Source organism: Hakea prostrata, chromosome 2 (genome assembly GCF_041222555.1).
Source record: "Hakea prostrata isolate BN-2017 chromosome 2, UWA_Hpros_2, whole genome shotgun sequence".
Taxonomy (NCBI): Eukaryota; Viridiplantae; Streptophyta; class Magnoliopsida; order Proteales; family Proteaceae; genus Hakea; species Hakea prostrata.
In genome coordinates this window covers 6,802,360-6,819,688 of record NC_142601.1, presented here as the reverse complement: position 1 = coordinate 6,819,688, position 17,329 = coordinate 6,802,360, and the positions used below count along the sequence as shown (strand labels likewise).

Genomic DNA, 17,329 nt, shown 5'->3' with positions numbered 1-17,329 from the left:
GTGAGAGTGGGCCGCCTCTCAAAAGGGGAAGCCACCTCCAATGATTAAGTCAATCTTTGAGGAAGAAACTGTGAATCACTCCTAGAGAAGTAAATGCTCAAGAAGGAAACAGGATAATGATCTTCGTGAATTTATGAAGGGGAGTAATGGTTGGAGAGTTGCCTTTACCTGCATAGTCACTTGCTATTTATATTGCAAGCCCTTACCTCTGGAGATCCCAGGATCTATTTTTTGGCCATTTGATTGGGAATGTGCTTGCAAATGGTTGGAGATGGCCTTAGGTGGTGGCAAGCCAAGCTGTTAGACGGTTTAGCCGTCGGTATGTCTCGTCAATGAGTGGTAGGCCTGTATTATACTATTGTTGACGTGACTGAAGCTCATAAAAGAGGGGTCAGTCGAGCCGCCAGCTCTGGGCTCGAGAGAGGCTTTGAGTGTGATAGAAGTTTCTATTACCCGCAAGGGGATAACGGAGATCTAGGGAACATTTGATGCTGACCCGCCACGTGAGGAGTCTGCCAAGTCCCACATTATCAAGAGGGAGTCCAATTTACTTCGCTCTTGATGTAACTTCTCAAAGAAAAGGGTCCTGGATGAGTGCCCGAGCCGAGAAGTGCCTGATCTGGATATAATCTACAAAGGTTGGCTCTGAAGCCAATCTTTCGGTCCAAGGATCGTAGGCTAAATATTGATAACAAATATATTGGTTTGCCAATGACCAAAAAAATTTTTGTATTCTTTTTGACACCAATATAAATTTTTAAAAGAGGAAGTATCATGTCGCTTATCATCAACTTTGTGCTCTTCACCACCTCTTCACACCCTGGGCTTTTAAGCCACGTAGCTTTGAAGAAGAAGGGATGGGTTCCTCTTGAGGGGGAACCATTTGTGTCCAAAGTAAGTGGGGGCATGATTTGAAGACACAAGAGTTTCCATGAACACTTCAGTTTTTTGGAAAAAAAAGAGACTATCCATTTAAAATTACCTAGTGTCCTGTTCAATCCTACTTTGACCTTTTATTATTGCAGATGAAGGGAGATCCATGTGCACCAAAGTCTTTGAAACTGCAGTTATCCACCATACCTTGGAAGCCTTTCACATCTCTACCACTTGTCCAGTTCCCTCCACTATTTTCTTAGTAGGCGAGGAAGGAGTTAAAGTCTCTATATATGACCAACTTCCCAATATTCCTTCTCCCAATTTTTCTCTTGCATCCCAAACAACCTTCCTTAAATGAATAGCTGGATCACCATGAATCAGGTCAATAAATGACTCATTGTTTTTCTTTGTAGTATTCTATACATCAACAAACCTGGTTGCTGACTCCAAAACATTTAGCTGCAAATGGTCCATCCTAGCAAAGCTAAACCCCACCCTCAGCTTTCCTGGTAGGATTAACAATAAAACAATTCTCCATGTGAAGCTTCCTTTTTAGCCTTTCAACCCTTAATTCAAATTTCACATATTGCATATTATTTGAACTTTCAGGTAAGGTAGACATATTTTTTTTGGGGGTGGGAGGGGTAAGAATCAAATGCACAAATTTTAATTAATAAAAAAAATTCACAAATAATTTAAACGAGAAGAGGAAAAATCTTTAACTCAAATGGGACCCACATAAACCGGCGTAATCTGGTTGATGGGATTTGGGATCCATTAAAGCCGGAGTTTGTCGTCGGGTCAGTCGGTCAATAAACGGAGAACAGTCGTCTTAAACATCAGAAATTGCAATACGAGAACGACATGCATCTCACCAGAAATCGATGGTTGCAGCTAGCCGCTTGATCGACCAATGGGTCCCATTGGAATTTCAAGCTCTCAGATATTCTGACATCTGTCAGGTAACTGTTGGAATTAAGCCGCGAGAGAATGTGCCAAGTGGATGTACCAGTCGCTCGCCAACCACGACTCACGACTAGACCACCACTGTTTGTCTAAAGCTAGCGCGCTTATCAACGCCGACCGTTCCTTTTTCAGTTCTCGCTCTTTTGGCCCCACGAGCGTCTGTTCGTCTTGTTCTCTCTGTTCAGTTGTGTCCCTCAACTTGCAGTGTTGGAAGACTCTGTGCTCTGGGTAGTCGATCGAAGAAGAAGATCACCCTAAACACCGGGGACTAGAGGTCGGAATGCTTATGATTTACTTTCTGCGAAGGAATTACAGCGTTAGGTCGAGAATCGCTTTTCTGCCCTAGAATTTGATCCGCCATCTGTGTGGATGAGGACGTTGTTTTCTGAATCAGGGCTCATTATGTATGTTTTCTCATCGATATAGGGTTTGGAGAAAGTTGCCGCTTGCATTTCCTCGCTCTTGTAAATAGAAACAAGTGGTTGAAGGTAATGTCTTGATGTTATGTTTCCCTGTTTCCTAAAGCAGCTGTAATCCTGGTTTCGCCTCTTTCATGACAGTCTTCTGCTGTCTGGACCACTGAAAACTCAGAAAACTAAAGCCGTGACTCATTTTGATAATTAGGATTTCGATTTCTGAGGATCCATTCGATCGAGGTGTTGAGGAGGGAAAAAGGAGTTTGATTATTTACTGTTACGTGACTAACTCCATGGGCTTTATCCGGCTATGACATTTGAAGTTTGCTGAAGCAATGAATGCGAGTCATCCCACGGTGCATCCCATAGAAGCTCCTCCTCTCACTGACGCTGCAAATAATGCACCGAGGTTGAGAATGAAGGATTTCCAAGGCATGCCTGGCACTGCTGGGGGTCTTGCCTTACGGTTGTGCCAGTTTCTATTTGCTGCCGCAGCCGTTTGTGTCATGGCTTCCACCAGTGATTTCGTCACTGTAACAGCTTTCAGGTATTGAACTTATTTGTTCCTTTCCCTTATTTATCTTGGTAATTTAACCTTTATTTGTCCACCAATGCTTGTATGTGATCTTTAATTAAATTGGGTGGCAGAGGCCCAATTCCACTGAATTTTTGTTGATTTTCTTTCTTTCTTTTTTGGTGCTACTGAAACCATGAATTTTCCTTATAGCCATTTCTAGAAAATTCAGATATAATTATGCCTTTCTTTTCTGGGATGATTCTTTCCAGTACTCATACTCTAGCATTTGGAATAGGAAGAGAAAGAACTGGCTTTTTGATTGTTTTCACCAAACCATTTGATAAAATAATAACAATGTAGATCCACGGAGCAGTTTTAGACATTAGGACTTTTAGTATAGTTTTGAGTGGCAAGATTGATGAGTGCAACTAGTATAGTTTTGAGTGGCAAGATTGATGAGTGCAACAGCTTCTTGCATGGTAAAGTAATTTTACTTGAAAATAATGTGTTAGATGCTATTTTTTCCCCCTTCTTTGACCAGCTGCGCTGTTGTATGGCATCACGAGCAAAATAAATATGACATCAGAAGACTCAGAATACTGACATGTGGAAAAGGGTTCCAATATGGGAGGTTGAGTTTTTCAGTGAGAACAAAATTTTCAAGTAGTCCAGTAACTTCACAGTAACAGCAAATCTTTCCTATTCGAGTGTAGACTGGTCTTAACTTTGTCATTGATGATGTTTGATTAATTTTCATTTGGATAATGTTAAGGCGTTTTAAATTGTGCACATTTTATTTAAGCTGACATTTCTCATATTTATCAGTTGTGAGACGCTTCCTGTGGTAGATTGGTTTTACTTTGGAGCACCTGTGCAACCCTCTGCATTGTGCCAATTCTGTAACCGGACTTTTGTGTGAGATGAGAAATGGTCATATCAGTTATGCAGGGACATATAAAAGTGGAGAGATAAGCTAACCCCCCTCCCCATTTTTGAACTTCTGAATTTTAGAAATTTTCTCATCATCCCTAACCAAGCAAGTAGTACAGTACTAGATCCTGAGACAAGCTAAACCCCACCCACCCACCCACCCAAAATAAATACTTTTTGGGACTTCAGTATTTTAGAATTTTTCTTGTTATCCCTAACCAAGCAAATAGTACAGTACTAGATCCTCACTCTACAAAACATTCATTTCCCCTGAAAAATCATGAATTTTCGTAATTAGCTCTTTTCTGCAACTCATTGCTGGAGTATAAGTAGACATCTGAAAAATTAATATTAGTAATGAGGTTATCATTATGAATTGCTGGCAATTCTTTGACACGATCAGATAGACTCAACATTATATAGTTACCGTTGGTTCCTAACTTTTGCATCTCGAGGGTTTGGTAATTTTTGTGTCCCCTCACCTCAGCTCTTCTTGTCAAATTCATGAAGATGAAGTAAGAGCAAGAGACTTATATAGCCTCAATTGAATGAGGGCTAGTTCTTCCAAGATCTTTAAGAAAATCAACTCATATGGGACTTATTATGGGTTTCTTGAAGTTTGGGCTGTGGGCTACCGGTGGGGTCTCTTTGTGATATGGGTGGTGATGGGATGATTTTGCTGATGAGGATGGGTGTGATTAATATAGATGGTGCAGTAATCACACATTGGGGGGGGGTGTCTGATTGTTAGGGTTCATCCCCATATATCATTACCTAAGTTCAATCCAAGTCTCATCCCATTCCAATAACTTTTCATCCCATATCTCAAGAACTTAAAAGAAAAGAAAGAAAAGAAGTAAGGCCCCGTCCACCCATAGGTCCCGTACACCCCATTACTCTAAATCTCTCCAAAATATCCAACCACCATAACCTATGTTCTTATGTATGGCAATCAACTACCCCAAAATCTTAAATCCCTAAACCCTCACTTTTGAGTTGACATCCTCAAAAGTTGGCCCCTGCTGAGCCTCTTCAATCTAGGGATACATGAATTTCCCCCTTTCTTTATTGTTTTTTGATCTCTCAAGAAACTTCTCAATCCTCCATTAAATCAGACTAGTAAGTCATAGATGCAGCTTTCCGTCCATCAGGTTTGTCTTAATTAAGCCAACAGTTCCCAATCACAAGCCCTATACTTGAATCCCATTATGGCCCCTTCTTTCCATTGAGAAAACAATCAGAACCCCCTTTCTTGAATCAATTCGACCAGGAAACCCTAATTTCCTAGTTAGATCTAAATCGGCTAATCATTAGTTTCATACAGGATTTTGACTACTGGTTCCCTAAACTGTGGCCTGTGTTCAATCCTATTTTCACCTCAATCCAATCACCCATACCCAGGTTCTTGTGTACCCCAAGAACCTATCCTAAAACCCTATCTTTTTTAAGAACCAAGTTTCAACTTTTAACTGCTCTGTTTGTTTTAAACTTGAATACTCTCTCTTTACCCATTCTAAACACCATCCATAAATCTTGGGTTCATCTGACCTTCCAAAACGATGGTTGGGAATTGGGATATCCTAACTTTTTTGTTTTTTTGGGGCACCCTACACATCCTAGTTGAACGTGGCTAACCTCCCGTAAATTTGTCCAATCCAAGCTGGTTTGGATTAAGATCGTGTATTGGACCTATCCTTTTGAGGCCACATGTGACCTATGTGTCTACCATCTGTTACTTGGAACCTCAGTATATTTTGGTGGGGTACCAATAATTCTGCAGCTGATCAGAAGTGGGGTATTGGTGGTTCGGAACTGTAAACGATATGTTGCATTAAACCCATAAAAAAAAAAAAACCATCAATCCACTTGTCAAACAGTTTGTATGAAACGTTGGCTTTCATCTGAAACAATATCGTACCTTGGAAAAAACAAGCATGCTGGTGTCTAGGTTGTCTAGAATGAACAGTTGTTTTTATTAACCTATATGATTGTTATTCTCCAATTTTCATGCAATAAATTTGTTCAGATTAGATTCAAATTTAACATTAGTGGGTGACCAATGTATTTTTGGATTATCTGTCACTGTATTTTTTTGTTTGGTTTTCTGCTTTTGTATTGATCTACTTATGGTGTGTAATAAATTCAGTTTCTAGTTCAGTAGTTGGAGTGACTATTCTTGTATTTGCCATTTCATAACTGGGAGATTTTCGGTACTTTTTTTTGGTCCAGCTACCTTGTTGCAGCAGCTAGCTTACAAAGTTTATGGAGCCTATCACTTGCCATTATTGATTTGTATGCCATTCTAGTAAAGAGATGCTTGAGGAATCCTCGAATAGTCAGTTTGTTCACCATTGGAGATGGGGTAATAAAATCTAGCACTGCTATTACATTCTAGTTCCAATCTTCTCGTTAAAACTTGAAACCTGATTTTGATGTGTGCTGGAGTTTCTGTCAAGTGATCGAATCCCTTCCTCTCTCCTGTTTCTTGTTGTCGGTTTTGCTTTGAATTTATGGATGGATGTGGAAAAGTTTCTTCTCCTTATGTTTTTTCCTTTTGTGCTGGATTCTTTGGGTGATTCTTTTCTTAGTAGCATCTTAAAATACAGATAGGATATTCTAGCCTGGTTGAATCAGTACCTGCTGGGCTATGGTCCAGTTTGACTTAAGGTTTTTTGTTTTTGTCTGATGGAAAAATTAAATGGTGTTAGTCTACCTTCCCATTCTCATTTGCTTATTTCCATTTTGGATTTTGGATAGAGAGGGTTTTGAATGATTTTTTAGGGGGGGTGGGGATTAGGGAAAGCTATTACTTCCCTAAAGTTCTCCAAATATTGAATTCAGTTGGTTGGGATTTTTTAACTTATATGGGAAAATTGCCATCTGAAGATGTTGGACAATCTCTTCTGCATGCCATTCCCTTCAAATTCCAACCAACATGGTAGTACTTTGAGCAAACTCCATGGTAAGTGATGCGGTGTCATCGCCAAGTTGGACTTCTTTCCTTAAGAATAGGATATCATATATGTATTTGGCCTTTGATTCTTGGGTTTATTTTGTAATTGGTCCTAAAATATGGGTAGAAACTAGAAAGTAGGAAAACATGATTTATTTCATTTGTTCAGGAAGAGTCTTCTGTTAATTCTATTCCTCTATTATTTCAATTTCTTAGTCAATTTAGGTTACCCAATTTAGGGATTGGGGAAGGCGTTACCTTTTTACTATAGGCGTGTCTATTATGTAGTTTGTTTCTAATTTCGAGTCTTAGTTTGAGTTTGAAACTACGTCAGTCAATGCCGCTATTAAGATTGATGTAATTGCTCAATTAAGCCATGACTTGGTGAATTGAATTCTGATTTTTGTTTATTGCTACTGGTGAGGTACAAATTTCAATGGTGGTTGTGTGGCCATCCCCCAGCCCCCCTTTTAATGTGATTTCTTATCTTCTCCTTTTCTCTTCTCTTCTTCCAAGAGTGTATTTTCTCATCCAACTTGATGCTCAAGAATATCTTCAACAAAAGTAAGCTGAATTATCCCCAAACCCAATTCTTCTTCTTTAATTTTCTTACTTTCTGAATTCCCAACCCTATATTCCTTTTTTTCTTTCTATTTTTGTACTCCCTGAAATACCCAAATTTCAATAGATCCACACCAATCTGACCATTAGAATAGTCTCAAACTTTAGGAATTATCCGTATATATTGTTACCTAAATTTTTTCCAAGTTCCACCCCACTCCTTTCATCCCATATCTCGAGATCCTGCCCTGTCCATTAAGTACACCACAATACTTCAAATCTCTCCAGTGCTATCCAACCACTGTGACCTATTATGCCAATTAACTACCTCAAAATCTTTAAACCCTAAACTTCATTTTTTGAGTTGAGATCCTGGAAGGTTGGCCCCTAGTTGTGAATTTGTGATGTAGGTCTGGCACCAATTGGCCAACTTCCCCTTGAAATCAACTTAGGGTTGATAGATATGGGTGTTGGGCCTTTGTTCAGCAGGTTTATGTGGTCATGGGCCCACTCTATAGGCCGATAAGTTTAGTATTTAGGTCAGGTACAAAAATAGGTTTTTATTTTAGTTTAATTGGTCTAATTATGTAAATTTTGCTCAGTTTAAGGCAGAATAGACTTTTTATTTTTAGTTTAAGTAATGTTTGAGTCTGTCTAGGATATTATAAAAAGTCCTTTTAAGTTTAGTTATGAGAGTCCTATTTGAATTTAGATTAGTATGTTGAGTGTAACTAGGAAAGTCAGTTTCTAAGTCCTAATTTCACATGGATTTCTTATGTAAAGCTAAATAAAGCCCTGGAGATGTAACAGAGAACAGATTTCAGAATATAATTGGTAAAGAGTGTGATGCTGTCTAACAGAGCAAGGTTGGTAGAGCTTCTTGCCAGTGGTAAGGGACCTCCATGTGATCGAGTAAGCAACCTAGGGTTTATTGTAGCCTGCGTCCACTTCTTTCCATGTCCATCACACCCTTTACAAGGTTTGTGTTAAATACTTAATTCGATTTCCCCTTCTCATATCACTTTTTTTTTTTTTATTTTCTTGAATTTTTGGACTTTTTAGAGACCCAAAATTCAAAGCTAGATCTACGCAATCTAACTGTTAGATCTGTCCCAAACTTTAGGAACTTCATTCCTCCAACCCTAGTGTCGTTCCATCCCAATTTTAGTTCCATCAGACCAACCAAACCCTTGATTTATCAATGCTTTTGTTATCACCCTATTTTCCCTCCAAAATCAAGAAATCTAGTATTGGGCTTTTTGCCTTGAGAGTTGATTCAGTATCATCACCAAATTGGGCTTCTTGCCTTGAGAATAGTTTAGGATTGGGTCATGGATGTATTTGGCTTTTGATTGATTCCTTGGGTTTACTTCGTAATTGGCCAATTTGACAGGCCTAAGGTATGTAGAAAGTAGGAAAACAGGATTATTTGATTAGTTCAGTGAGAGTTTTGTTTTTGGTCTCATTACTTTATTATTTTAATTTCCCAGTCAATTTAGATTATTTAATAGGTTAAGAATTGGGTTGGGCCTTTCCTTTTTACTATAGGAGCCTATTTTGTAGTTTGTTTTTACTTCTAATTCATAGTGAGTTTTGTTGAAGTTTGGGCTCTTACTGTTTACATGAATAGTAATGTGAACAGTGTTATGCCATTATTACTTGTTTCCTTTTTAGATATGCTACTCTTTCTAATGTAGAAATCTCACTACACAAGTTTTGGTAGTTTCTATTTTCTATTAATTAAATAATTACTAATTTCATAACTTTCTTTTTTCAATACTTTCTATTTTGGACAGGTTTTAGGAGTAAGAAGACTAGAAATTTCTGTCCATAAGTTGTACTCTTTATTTACTTTTTTAGAGGGCAAGATGACTTGCTTCTCAAGTTGTAATCTAGATTATTGATATCTATAAATAATAGGCTGCGATTTTAGGAGTGCTAAGCTAGAATCGCAGGTGTATGTGATTTCTTCAATTCTTCTTCTTTCTTCTTCTATTCTTCTTTTTTCTTCTTTTTAGTTCTTCTTGTTATTGCACTCTTTTGGTTGATTAAAGTTTATTTTCTAACAAGTTTGAAACTATGTCACCCAATATGGATATATTTATAGATGTAATTGCTTAGTTGAGCCAAACTTGATGAATTGGATTTCGGTTCTTGTTATTGCTACTAGTGAGGTACAATAGCATATCATGGTTTTGTGACCATCTCCAGCCCCCTTCCTATGTGATTTCTTGTCTTCTCTTTTCTTTTTTCTTCTTCCAAGGATATATTTTCTCATTCGACTTGATATTCAAGGATATCTTCAATAAAAGTCAAGTTAATTATCCCAACCCCATTTCTTCTTTTTTTAATGTTCTAATTTTCTAAATTCCCAACCCTAAATTCTGTTTTTTCTTTCTATTTTCATGCTTCCTAGAGAACCCAAATTTGAAACTCAGATCTACACAAATTTGACCATTAGAACAGTCGTAAACGTTAGGATTATCCCTGTGTACTATAACCTATGCTCTTATGTATCACAGTTAACTACCCCAAAATCTTAAAAACCTAGACCCTTACTTTTTGAGTTGAGATCTTGGAAGGCTGGCCCTAGTTGAACCTCTTCAATCTAGGGCTGCATCAATAAGTTCCAATAGTTGAAAAATGAGATAATTACTATTGCCCCCCTATATTTTGGTTTTATTACTAATCAAATCTCATTCTTTATGAAATTACTATTGCCCCCTTGCCTCTAACAGTGTTAAGTGGTTGTTAACATTGAATATGTAATGTCTATTTTGCCTTTCATTAAAATTAAGAAGTAAAAAAGATGACATTACCCTCATTTATAGAAACTATATTGAAGCCAATTATATCCTTAAAAGTCTTATATTTTAGAATTAATATTGGATTTGAAAGAGTACCAGCCTCTCCATTTAAAATTTGATCAAGACTTAGATCAAGAAAGTTTGTGAATGAATTACTACTTGAGATCTTGCTTCTTTATCCCTAATTTCATTAAAATATGCATCGTGGTGAAGATGAACTCTTTCACAATATGAATTTAAGTTCAAATAGTAGGAGCAGTGATTTGGAAAAAAAGAAATGAATCTCTATATATGTGTTTAATTCTTGGAATTTACACAAAATGACAATGATTTCCACTGCTGCGTGATACTTGCTAATGAAGGTCTTACTATTACACTAAAAAATATAAATCACATGGATTTTTAGGTAAGGTTCATCTTCAATGGAAGCGTTGTCTTGAACTTTTTTTTTTTTTTTTTTTTTTTGAGAATTTAATTCGAGGATTGGTAGGACCACACGCTTATGGTTGTTGAAACTCTCAAGCTCGACTTAAATTTTCCTCAAACAAATTATCATATACGATGTTAATTGATAGGAAATTTGGTAACATTCACAATGGTTAGCATATATTAGGTGATTTTCAATTTCTAACTTTGAATTAAATTTGATCTTTCCTCATATTTAGTTTCTATTTTGAGTTTTATTCAATCACATCGTTCATTCATTTGGTGGTTTCTTTTTAAGGAAGAAAATGGATTTAAGGTTAATTTTTTCCCATAGTTAATTGAGGGTGTATTATAACTTGACAAAAGAGTAAAAAAAAAAAAAAAATAATCCAAGGTTATTTTTGGGATTTTGAGAAAATATATAGATGCCACATCATCAGTAAACTAACGAAGCTTAACGGTAGGGAGTTATTAGTAATTGTGGACAAAGTTAAAGGTTGGATTAGTTTAAAAAATATGGGGGATAAGGTAGTAATAAAATCGAAGTACAAGGGGCCAATAGTAATTATCCCTTGAAAAATATGTTTAAAAAAATAGAAAAGTTACATCCAGTGTATGTAGAGATCAACTGAAGAGGTTTGGCAACCGGGGGGGGGGATACGGTGAAATGAGTGGAAACTTCAACAAGCTATCGGGTTTTAAACTGCATTGTTAATGGAAGGAATTAGACTGATGAGACGGGAGAAGATGAAATTATTTTTTTTGGAAGGAAGAAAAGAACAGAAGAATTTCTGTATCTGCTTTTGCAGTACCAAAAAGGCTTTGAAAAGAAACTGATAAACGTACTCGTGGATTGATTGGATATCAACTAGGTGGCAGTTTTCCCAAGATCTTCAATTAACCAGCCAATTTGAAGGGGCCAAATCTGAGTATGATGCAGTACTTGAATGGGTTGAACCGGCATGCTTGACTTTGGAAGCCAAGACCTAGAAGGAACTGGTCCAATGGTTTTTGGTTCAACAAGGGTCAGAGTTAGTTGTATTCATTTACTATTGTATTTATTTTGGGTCACTTAAGTAGGAACAAGTTTTGGTTAGAATTTGCAATGTGCCATATTTTTCAGTTTCATAGTTCAACTACGATGTGCTATTTTTTTCTTCTTTCTCAATTGCATGCTTGTAGGCCATTAATTGATAGTAGATATTTGGAATAGAAGATTGGGTTTATTTTGAGCATGTGTACCGGTGCAATCCCTTTCCCCTTCTCTTATGCGATTTTCCTCCTTGTTTTTCTACTCTATTCTCTATGAAGCCACCATAGCATAGGTTAGTGTAAGGTCTGCTCTAATTTAGAGTTGAAGTATCCTTCCCTTCCTTATTATTGTTTTCTTCTCTACTCTTCTTTTCTTTAAGCAGTCCTCCCCACTGCACAAACCCCCTACCTGAAAACCCACAAACAAAAAGGTAGACTCCAGCATCTAACCCATCCCTCCATTCCCCCACTGTAACCCACACCGCTCCTACAATTCGAATAGACAGTCAAACTCCTTCAATTCGTATTCAAGGTTTATCACTTTCACTTGGTTCTCACTAGCAAGGTCGAGATTTGGTTTTGTCTTAGTTTTTCTGTTCCACTAAGACAAATAAAATACACCATTGGCTGGTATAAAATTTGTCAGATGTCAATGGTCCATCTTGGTTGGATTTAAGCATATTTAGGGTTTGTTTCCCCTTAGGCAGCCTATTTTAAGGCCTATTACATTCATGGTTAGTTTTCCAAAAAGTAACGCACCATGATCTGTTGGATTCACACTCATGCTTGCTAGTATGTGGTCGAATATAAGTCTATTTCTTACATACATATTCTTAATAGTATAAATGTCCATACATGATAAGCAATTGCAAGCAGTAATGAAGTAATTAACAGATACATTAAAATATGCACAATATATAACTAAAACCTAAGCACATATTTCAAAGATTCAGATTTCAAAAACAACTTAAGTTCAAGAATAGGATGCATCATTAGTCATTACATCATTATGTGAGAACTTGAATAGGAAATAGTTAACTATTTAGCACCTATAGGCCAATGAAAACTACTAATGCAGGCTAGATCAACCTCATTCCATGTCCATTTGAGCCGATGTATTGCGCTCTGATTGCAAACCATATGAATCCCATCTTGTAGACTCTGAGAAGAAATATGGTAGAGTTGGTGACAAATACAAGATGTAAGTTGCATCAACATATACTGAAGGTAGTTTTTCCTAGGATATGGGTCACCAAACTGTGATGTACTGCCAGTACCAAGGTATCTATTATCATTTTTGTCTCATATGGTGTTGCTAGGAGTATGCACTGGTATGGTTGCTTGTGAGTAGGGTAAGGGAACACCTCATCCACAAAAGACAATCCTATTCTCTTTGTGCTTGTTAGTGGGAGCATTAATCAAGACTAGGATTGGATGAAGTAGACATGCTCTCCCGTCCCAACAAACTGACCATATGGATGGAAATATGATAAATTATTCTCTGAGAGTGCTGGAGATGGACTGCTATCTTTACCAAAAGATGGGAGACACAATACCCACTGGGTCTGTTTTTCTCTCACAATTAGTTAATCCACTCAAAAAGCCAGATATGATATTAATGTCCATGAGCTCCATTTGTCTACCATGTCAGAACTGACCATAAGGCCCTCTTGTGTCAATCCTTCATAGTGGATGGTGGTGGCTTAGGGGGACATTCACCATAGTCTTCATCTTGTGTGCCATCCAGTACTCTATTTATTGAATGAATCTCATTGGCTTGGCATTTGAGTGCCATGGATTTGATAGTGGCACCCGATAGCAAAGTTCGTCAGTCACCAAGGCCATCACCTCAGTCATCCCCAACCCCTTCATTTGCAGCATCATCTCCATGGGCACCACAAACTTGATTCTGAGTTTGGGTTGTAGTCCCATGGTTCCCACCATCAATAACACCAGTTGAAAAAATGAACTGATCATCCTCATTAGCAACTCTACCTATAGGTTGGAATGGTCCAACTGATGTGTCCTATGTAGGTATCTGACCCACCTTGCTGGTGAAGTCATCTACATCAAAACCAGCCTCCTCATCTATTATTTGGTTAGGCCTACCTCTAGAACTAATAAAAAACTAACCCACCTTTGCCCCTCACCCTATGATCCCTATCCACGATAACATCTTCATCATCTTAGTCTATTTGGAAAATGTTACGCAAGATTGGCTGTACCCTTCTTGTTGTTGTCCTTTACACTATGCGCACATGCTCAGCCTTGAAGTGTAATGCACTTACACTACAGCTAGTTAAATGTTGGAACCCAATTTGTTTTGCCTGTTGGAATGCATGTGAGATTAAGTACTCTAGTACTGTTCACAATCAGATGTGGAACCTGTCTAGAAGAGGACCTTAAGTGCTATTCTTCTTAATTTCTCTGTTGTTTCGCCATGTAAGACCTGCCATTCAACTACACTGATAAGAAAAAGAATGTTATTTCCATCCCTTTCTTTTTTTGGTAACCGAATGTTATTTCCATCTCAAGTGTCTCTAAAATTTGCAATATTAATTGAAAAACATTACAACTAAATGGAATAATGACCAATGAGTAATAGGATCATTACGTGTTAGGCGTTACTCTACAACACCAGTTATGGTAAACCCAGTTGCATCACTAAAATTCTTTATCTATATCAGTTAAGAATAATTTGTATGTTACTAATGACTCGTTCACATTGTATAATTAAATTAAAAATGAATTTTCATATTGGTGTCACCTCAGTGTTGCATATAGGTTGTCGGATCCTATCTGGCTCCTACTTTGCAACCACTAGCTTCATTGCTTCTATTGGATGTGTATTTGACCCTAACCTATGCCTATATTAGTAGTGAGGTTAGTATGCTGTGAAATCACTTTTATATATCGTCAATTAATATGAATTAGCTACATTAAGAAAAGTACTCACCAGCTTTGCAGTGGATGTACAAGTTGACGCTTTCAACTTCATCGATGATCTTTAGGAACCAAACCCTTGGATTGAACTGATTCAACACCTAGGGGATATAGTCAATCCCTCATTTTAAAAACAGAAACAAAATCTAGATTCTTGATGGTGGGTGAAACTGTTGACTTCCTAACAAATGGGTTTTCCCCCAAGTCTGAAAATTCCGTAAATGATAAGTAAACTCTGATATGAAAATTAGAAGTTCTTAAATTATAGTACCTTAATTTTTTTTCCCATTCAGAGCGATTTTCACAACAATCACAAACCCCAAATAAAATTTGACTTCAACATATTCTCTTCAACATGAATCATATATAAGCAATCTAAGATTACTGGAATTCTGGTTTTGTTCTCTACCTATACAAAAAGCCTACTGTAAATATCAGTCAAACTTCTTAGAGAACAAGAAATGAGCTGAACTTTTTGTTCTATGTTGATTTTGATGACTTGATGTGGCTTTATTTTTGATAACTTGATATGGATTAATGTTGATTTTTTTATGATATAATAAGGTACCTACTGCAGCCTTACCCGCGTCCCTCCCAAAAAAAAAAGATATATACTATAGATACGCTAAAAAATGTTAGAAAAGAAAAGAGGGGAAATAATTATTTTTTTCTAAGCACCTAATCTATGTAAGTTTCTATGTGCATATTTATTACCTTGTTGAGTGTGTATAATCTTTGGATTCAACCTGTATTGGGTATGATGCAAACCTAGTAGACATTCTATTTTCAGTTCTAGATATTTTATCAAAGTTATCAAGAAATGTGGCCACATGCATGGTTGTTGCTGTTTTCTTTGGCATGATCTTTCCTTAATCCTGGATCTTCTTCTCATTAGATCACGTCTACATTGATATTTGCTGCTGCCTGTGCATCTGCTGGAATCACAGTACTTATTGGCAACGATTTGAATGAATGTGCTCAGAACCATTGTGGGAGATTTGAGACTGCTACAGCCATGGCCTTCGTGAGCTGGTTCGCTGTCTCGCCATCTTTTCTCTTGAACTTTTGGTCACTCGCATCCCGGTAAAATTCGGGAGCAGTCGATATTAGATGACCATTCAGGTTTTTATATGATCTTTGAAACTTTTGCTTTGTTTCATGAGAACTGAAATTTTTATCACCCTTAAATGTGAATATTTTGTGAATTGGGTCAGATATTCGGTACAATATAAAGTGCTTGAAATATATCTTGCAGTTTAGGCAGTCTGTTATTATTATTAATTTTTTTTTTTGGGGTGAATGGGCAGCTTGTTAGTTGAATCCGAGTTCTTGCGGCCGCTAGACATCAGACCTGAAATAAACGGCAAAACAAATAAATTGATACATGCACAGGAAAATAAAACGGTAAGACAAAACGTTAACAACGAGATGTAAAAAATATTGGAAGAAATAAAAAGAATCGAGAGATGAATGTTTTGCTCAGCCCATGGTTACGAATGTTTCTACAAAGCATGTAATGTGAAAAAATGTTAAAACGCTTCGAGTAGCTGAATCAATATATCATAGATTAGAGATATTTTGGTTTTCTCAATTAACAGTTTATAGTTTCCGCACTTCTAATCCTCTAATATTGGGAAAAAGAATTCTGAAAGCTAGTGAGGCTTACATCCAAGCACAAAGGGTTACACATGATCACCTTGCTCCCATAAAAAGTGTGTAATGCTTGGCATCGAGAAGGGCTCTTCAAGATAACCACATTATTATTTATATGATCAGGAAAAGCCATGCATAGCCCCTATGCTTAAACACAGGGCTCTGAAATGGTATCTATGGCCTCGGCACACCCCTCACCCCAGTAATTAGGGAAAGGATGCCAGTATTTTTATGTTTGATCACATGTCATTTCACATTCCATGCTTTGGTCACCATGCTCTTGCTTCCCATTATGTGCGACCTGTAAATGAATGAGGCTTGGTCCTCTATGTCGACAGGTAGAGAGGATTTTGCACTCTTCGTAACTCTCTAGCGTAAATTAAGATGATGATAAGTATTGATAAAGTGGACTATAAATGTTCAAAAGTGAATTTTCTTCTTAAATGTGTGGTGGAGGGATATAAGGAGAGCCATGACGGAGATAGAGGATCCCAACCAAGGGTAGAGTTCCCTTGGGGTGGGAATTGCATTCTAAATTTTTAACCGTGTAGAGTTTTCCCCTAATTTGTCACTATTTCTATTTTGATTTCTTGTACGAGCACGGGAAATCTGAAATTTGAACAATGCTCACCACCCACCTTAAATGCCCCTCCTCTATATTACTGTTTTGTACGACACCAGTTGGAGGGACTTTGTATTCTAACCAATTGGAATCCTTACGGTCATGGAGAAAGCAGAAATAAAACCTCTCATCAATCTGAATTAGCTTCATTTGCATTCACCATCGGAGTCAAGGATCCATAGAGACGAGGAGAAGAGGAGAAGGAATGATGTCTAGGGAAAAAGATGACAAAAAGCAGTACATGGGTTCTGACCTGTATGAAAACTTTGCTATTCAGTTAAAGGATTTGCCTATAATATAAAGATGTCTAAAGTACATGATATGAAATGCTTGAGTTGGGTCTAACATGATTTCTTCCCCTTCTACGACTTTATGTTCTGCTTTTCCTGCAATTTTTTGTTCTTTCTTGGAAGGTAGGGATAAAAACTTAAGAGCATGTTCACTTGTTTGTTTTTCCAGCAAGATGATCTGATTGGAAAGATGGAAACCAACACAAACCACCACTCAAGCTCTCACAAAACTACTGTGTGAATTGTAGCTAATGTTACTCCAGGGCGATAATTCTGAAGGATCAACTTTCCTCCTTTTAATCCATGTCATGTATACGTTGTGTAGATATCTGAAGGG

General features: G+C 37.3%; 1 protein-coding gene across 3 annotated transcripts; it reads left to right on the top strand.

Moving 5' to 3' along the window:
• Positions 1-1,729: 1,729 nt before the first annotated feature.
• On the top strand, positions 1,730-17,309 carry LOC149023511 (CASP-like protein 5A1). Of its 3 annotated transcripts, none has more exons than XM_089144050.1 (4): positions 1,730-2,805; positions 5,935-6,067; positions 15,323-15,549; positions 17,162-17,309. In XM_089144050.1, the coding sequence occupies exons 1-3, from the start codon at positions 2,594-2,596 to the stop codon at positions 15,512-15,514; spliced, it is 537 nt and encodes a 178-aa protein (XP_089000176.1). In that variant the 5' UTR covers positions 1,730-2,593; the 3' UTR covers positions 15,515-15,549; positions 17,162-17,309. The 3 variants fall into 3 exon arrangements, with proteins under 3 accessions (XP_089000176.1, XP_089000177.1, XP_089000175.1); XM_089144051.1 differs by lacking the exon at positions 17,162-17,309 and having other exon boundaries at positions 1,731-2,330; positions 2,467-2,805; positions 15,323-16,126; XM_089144049.1 differs by lacking the exon at positions 17,162-17,309 and having other exon boundaries at positions 1,731-2,330; positions 2,403-2,805; positions 15,323-16,126.
• Positions 17,310-17,329: the final 20 nt, after the last annotated feature.

Coding starts and splice junctions, on each gene's coding strand:
- LOC149023511 (XM_089144050.1), top strand. CDS start 2,594: ATGAATGCGAGTCATCCCACGGTGCATCCCATAGAAGCTCCTCCTCTC. Junction 2,806..5,934: donor GTCACTGTAACAGCTTTCAG/GTATTGAACTTA, acceptor TTTTTGGTCCAG/CTACCTTGTTGCAGCAGCTA. Junction 6,068..15,322: donor TGTTCACCATTGGAGATGGG/GTAATAAAATCT, acceptor TCTTCTCATTAG/ATCACGTCTACATTGATATT.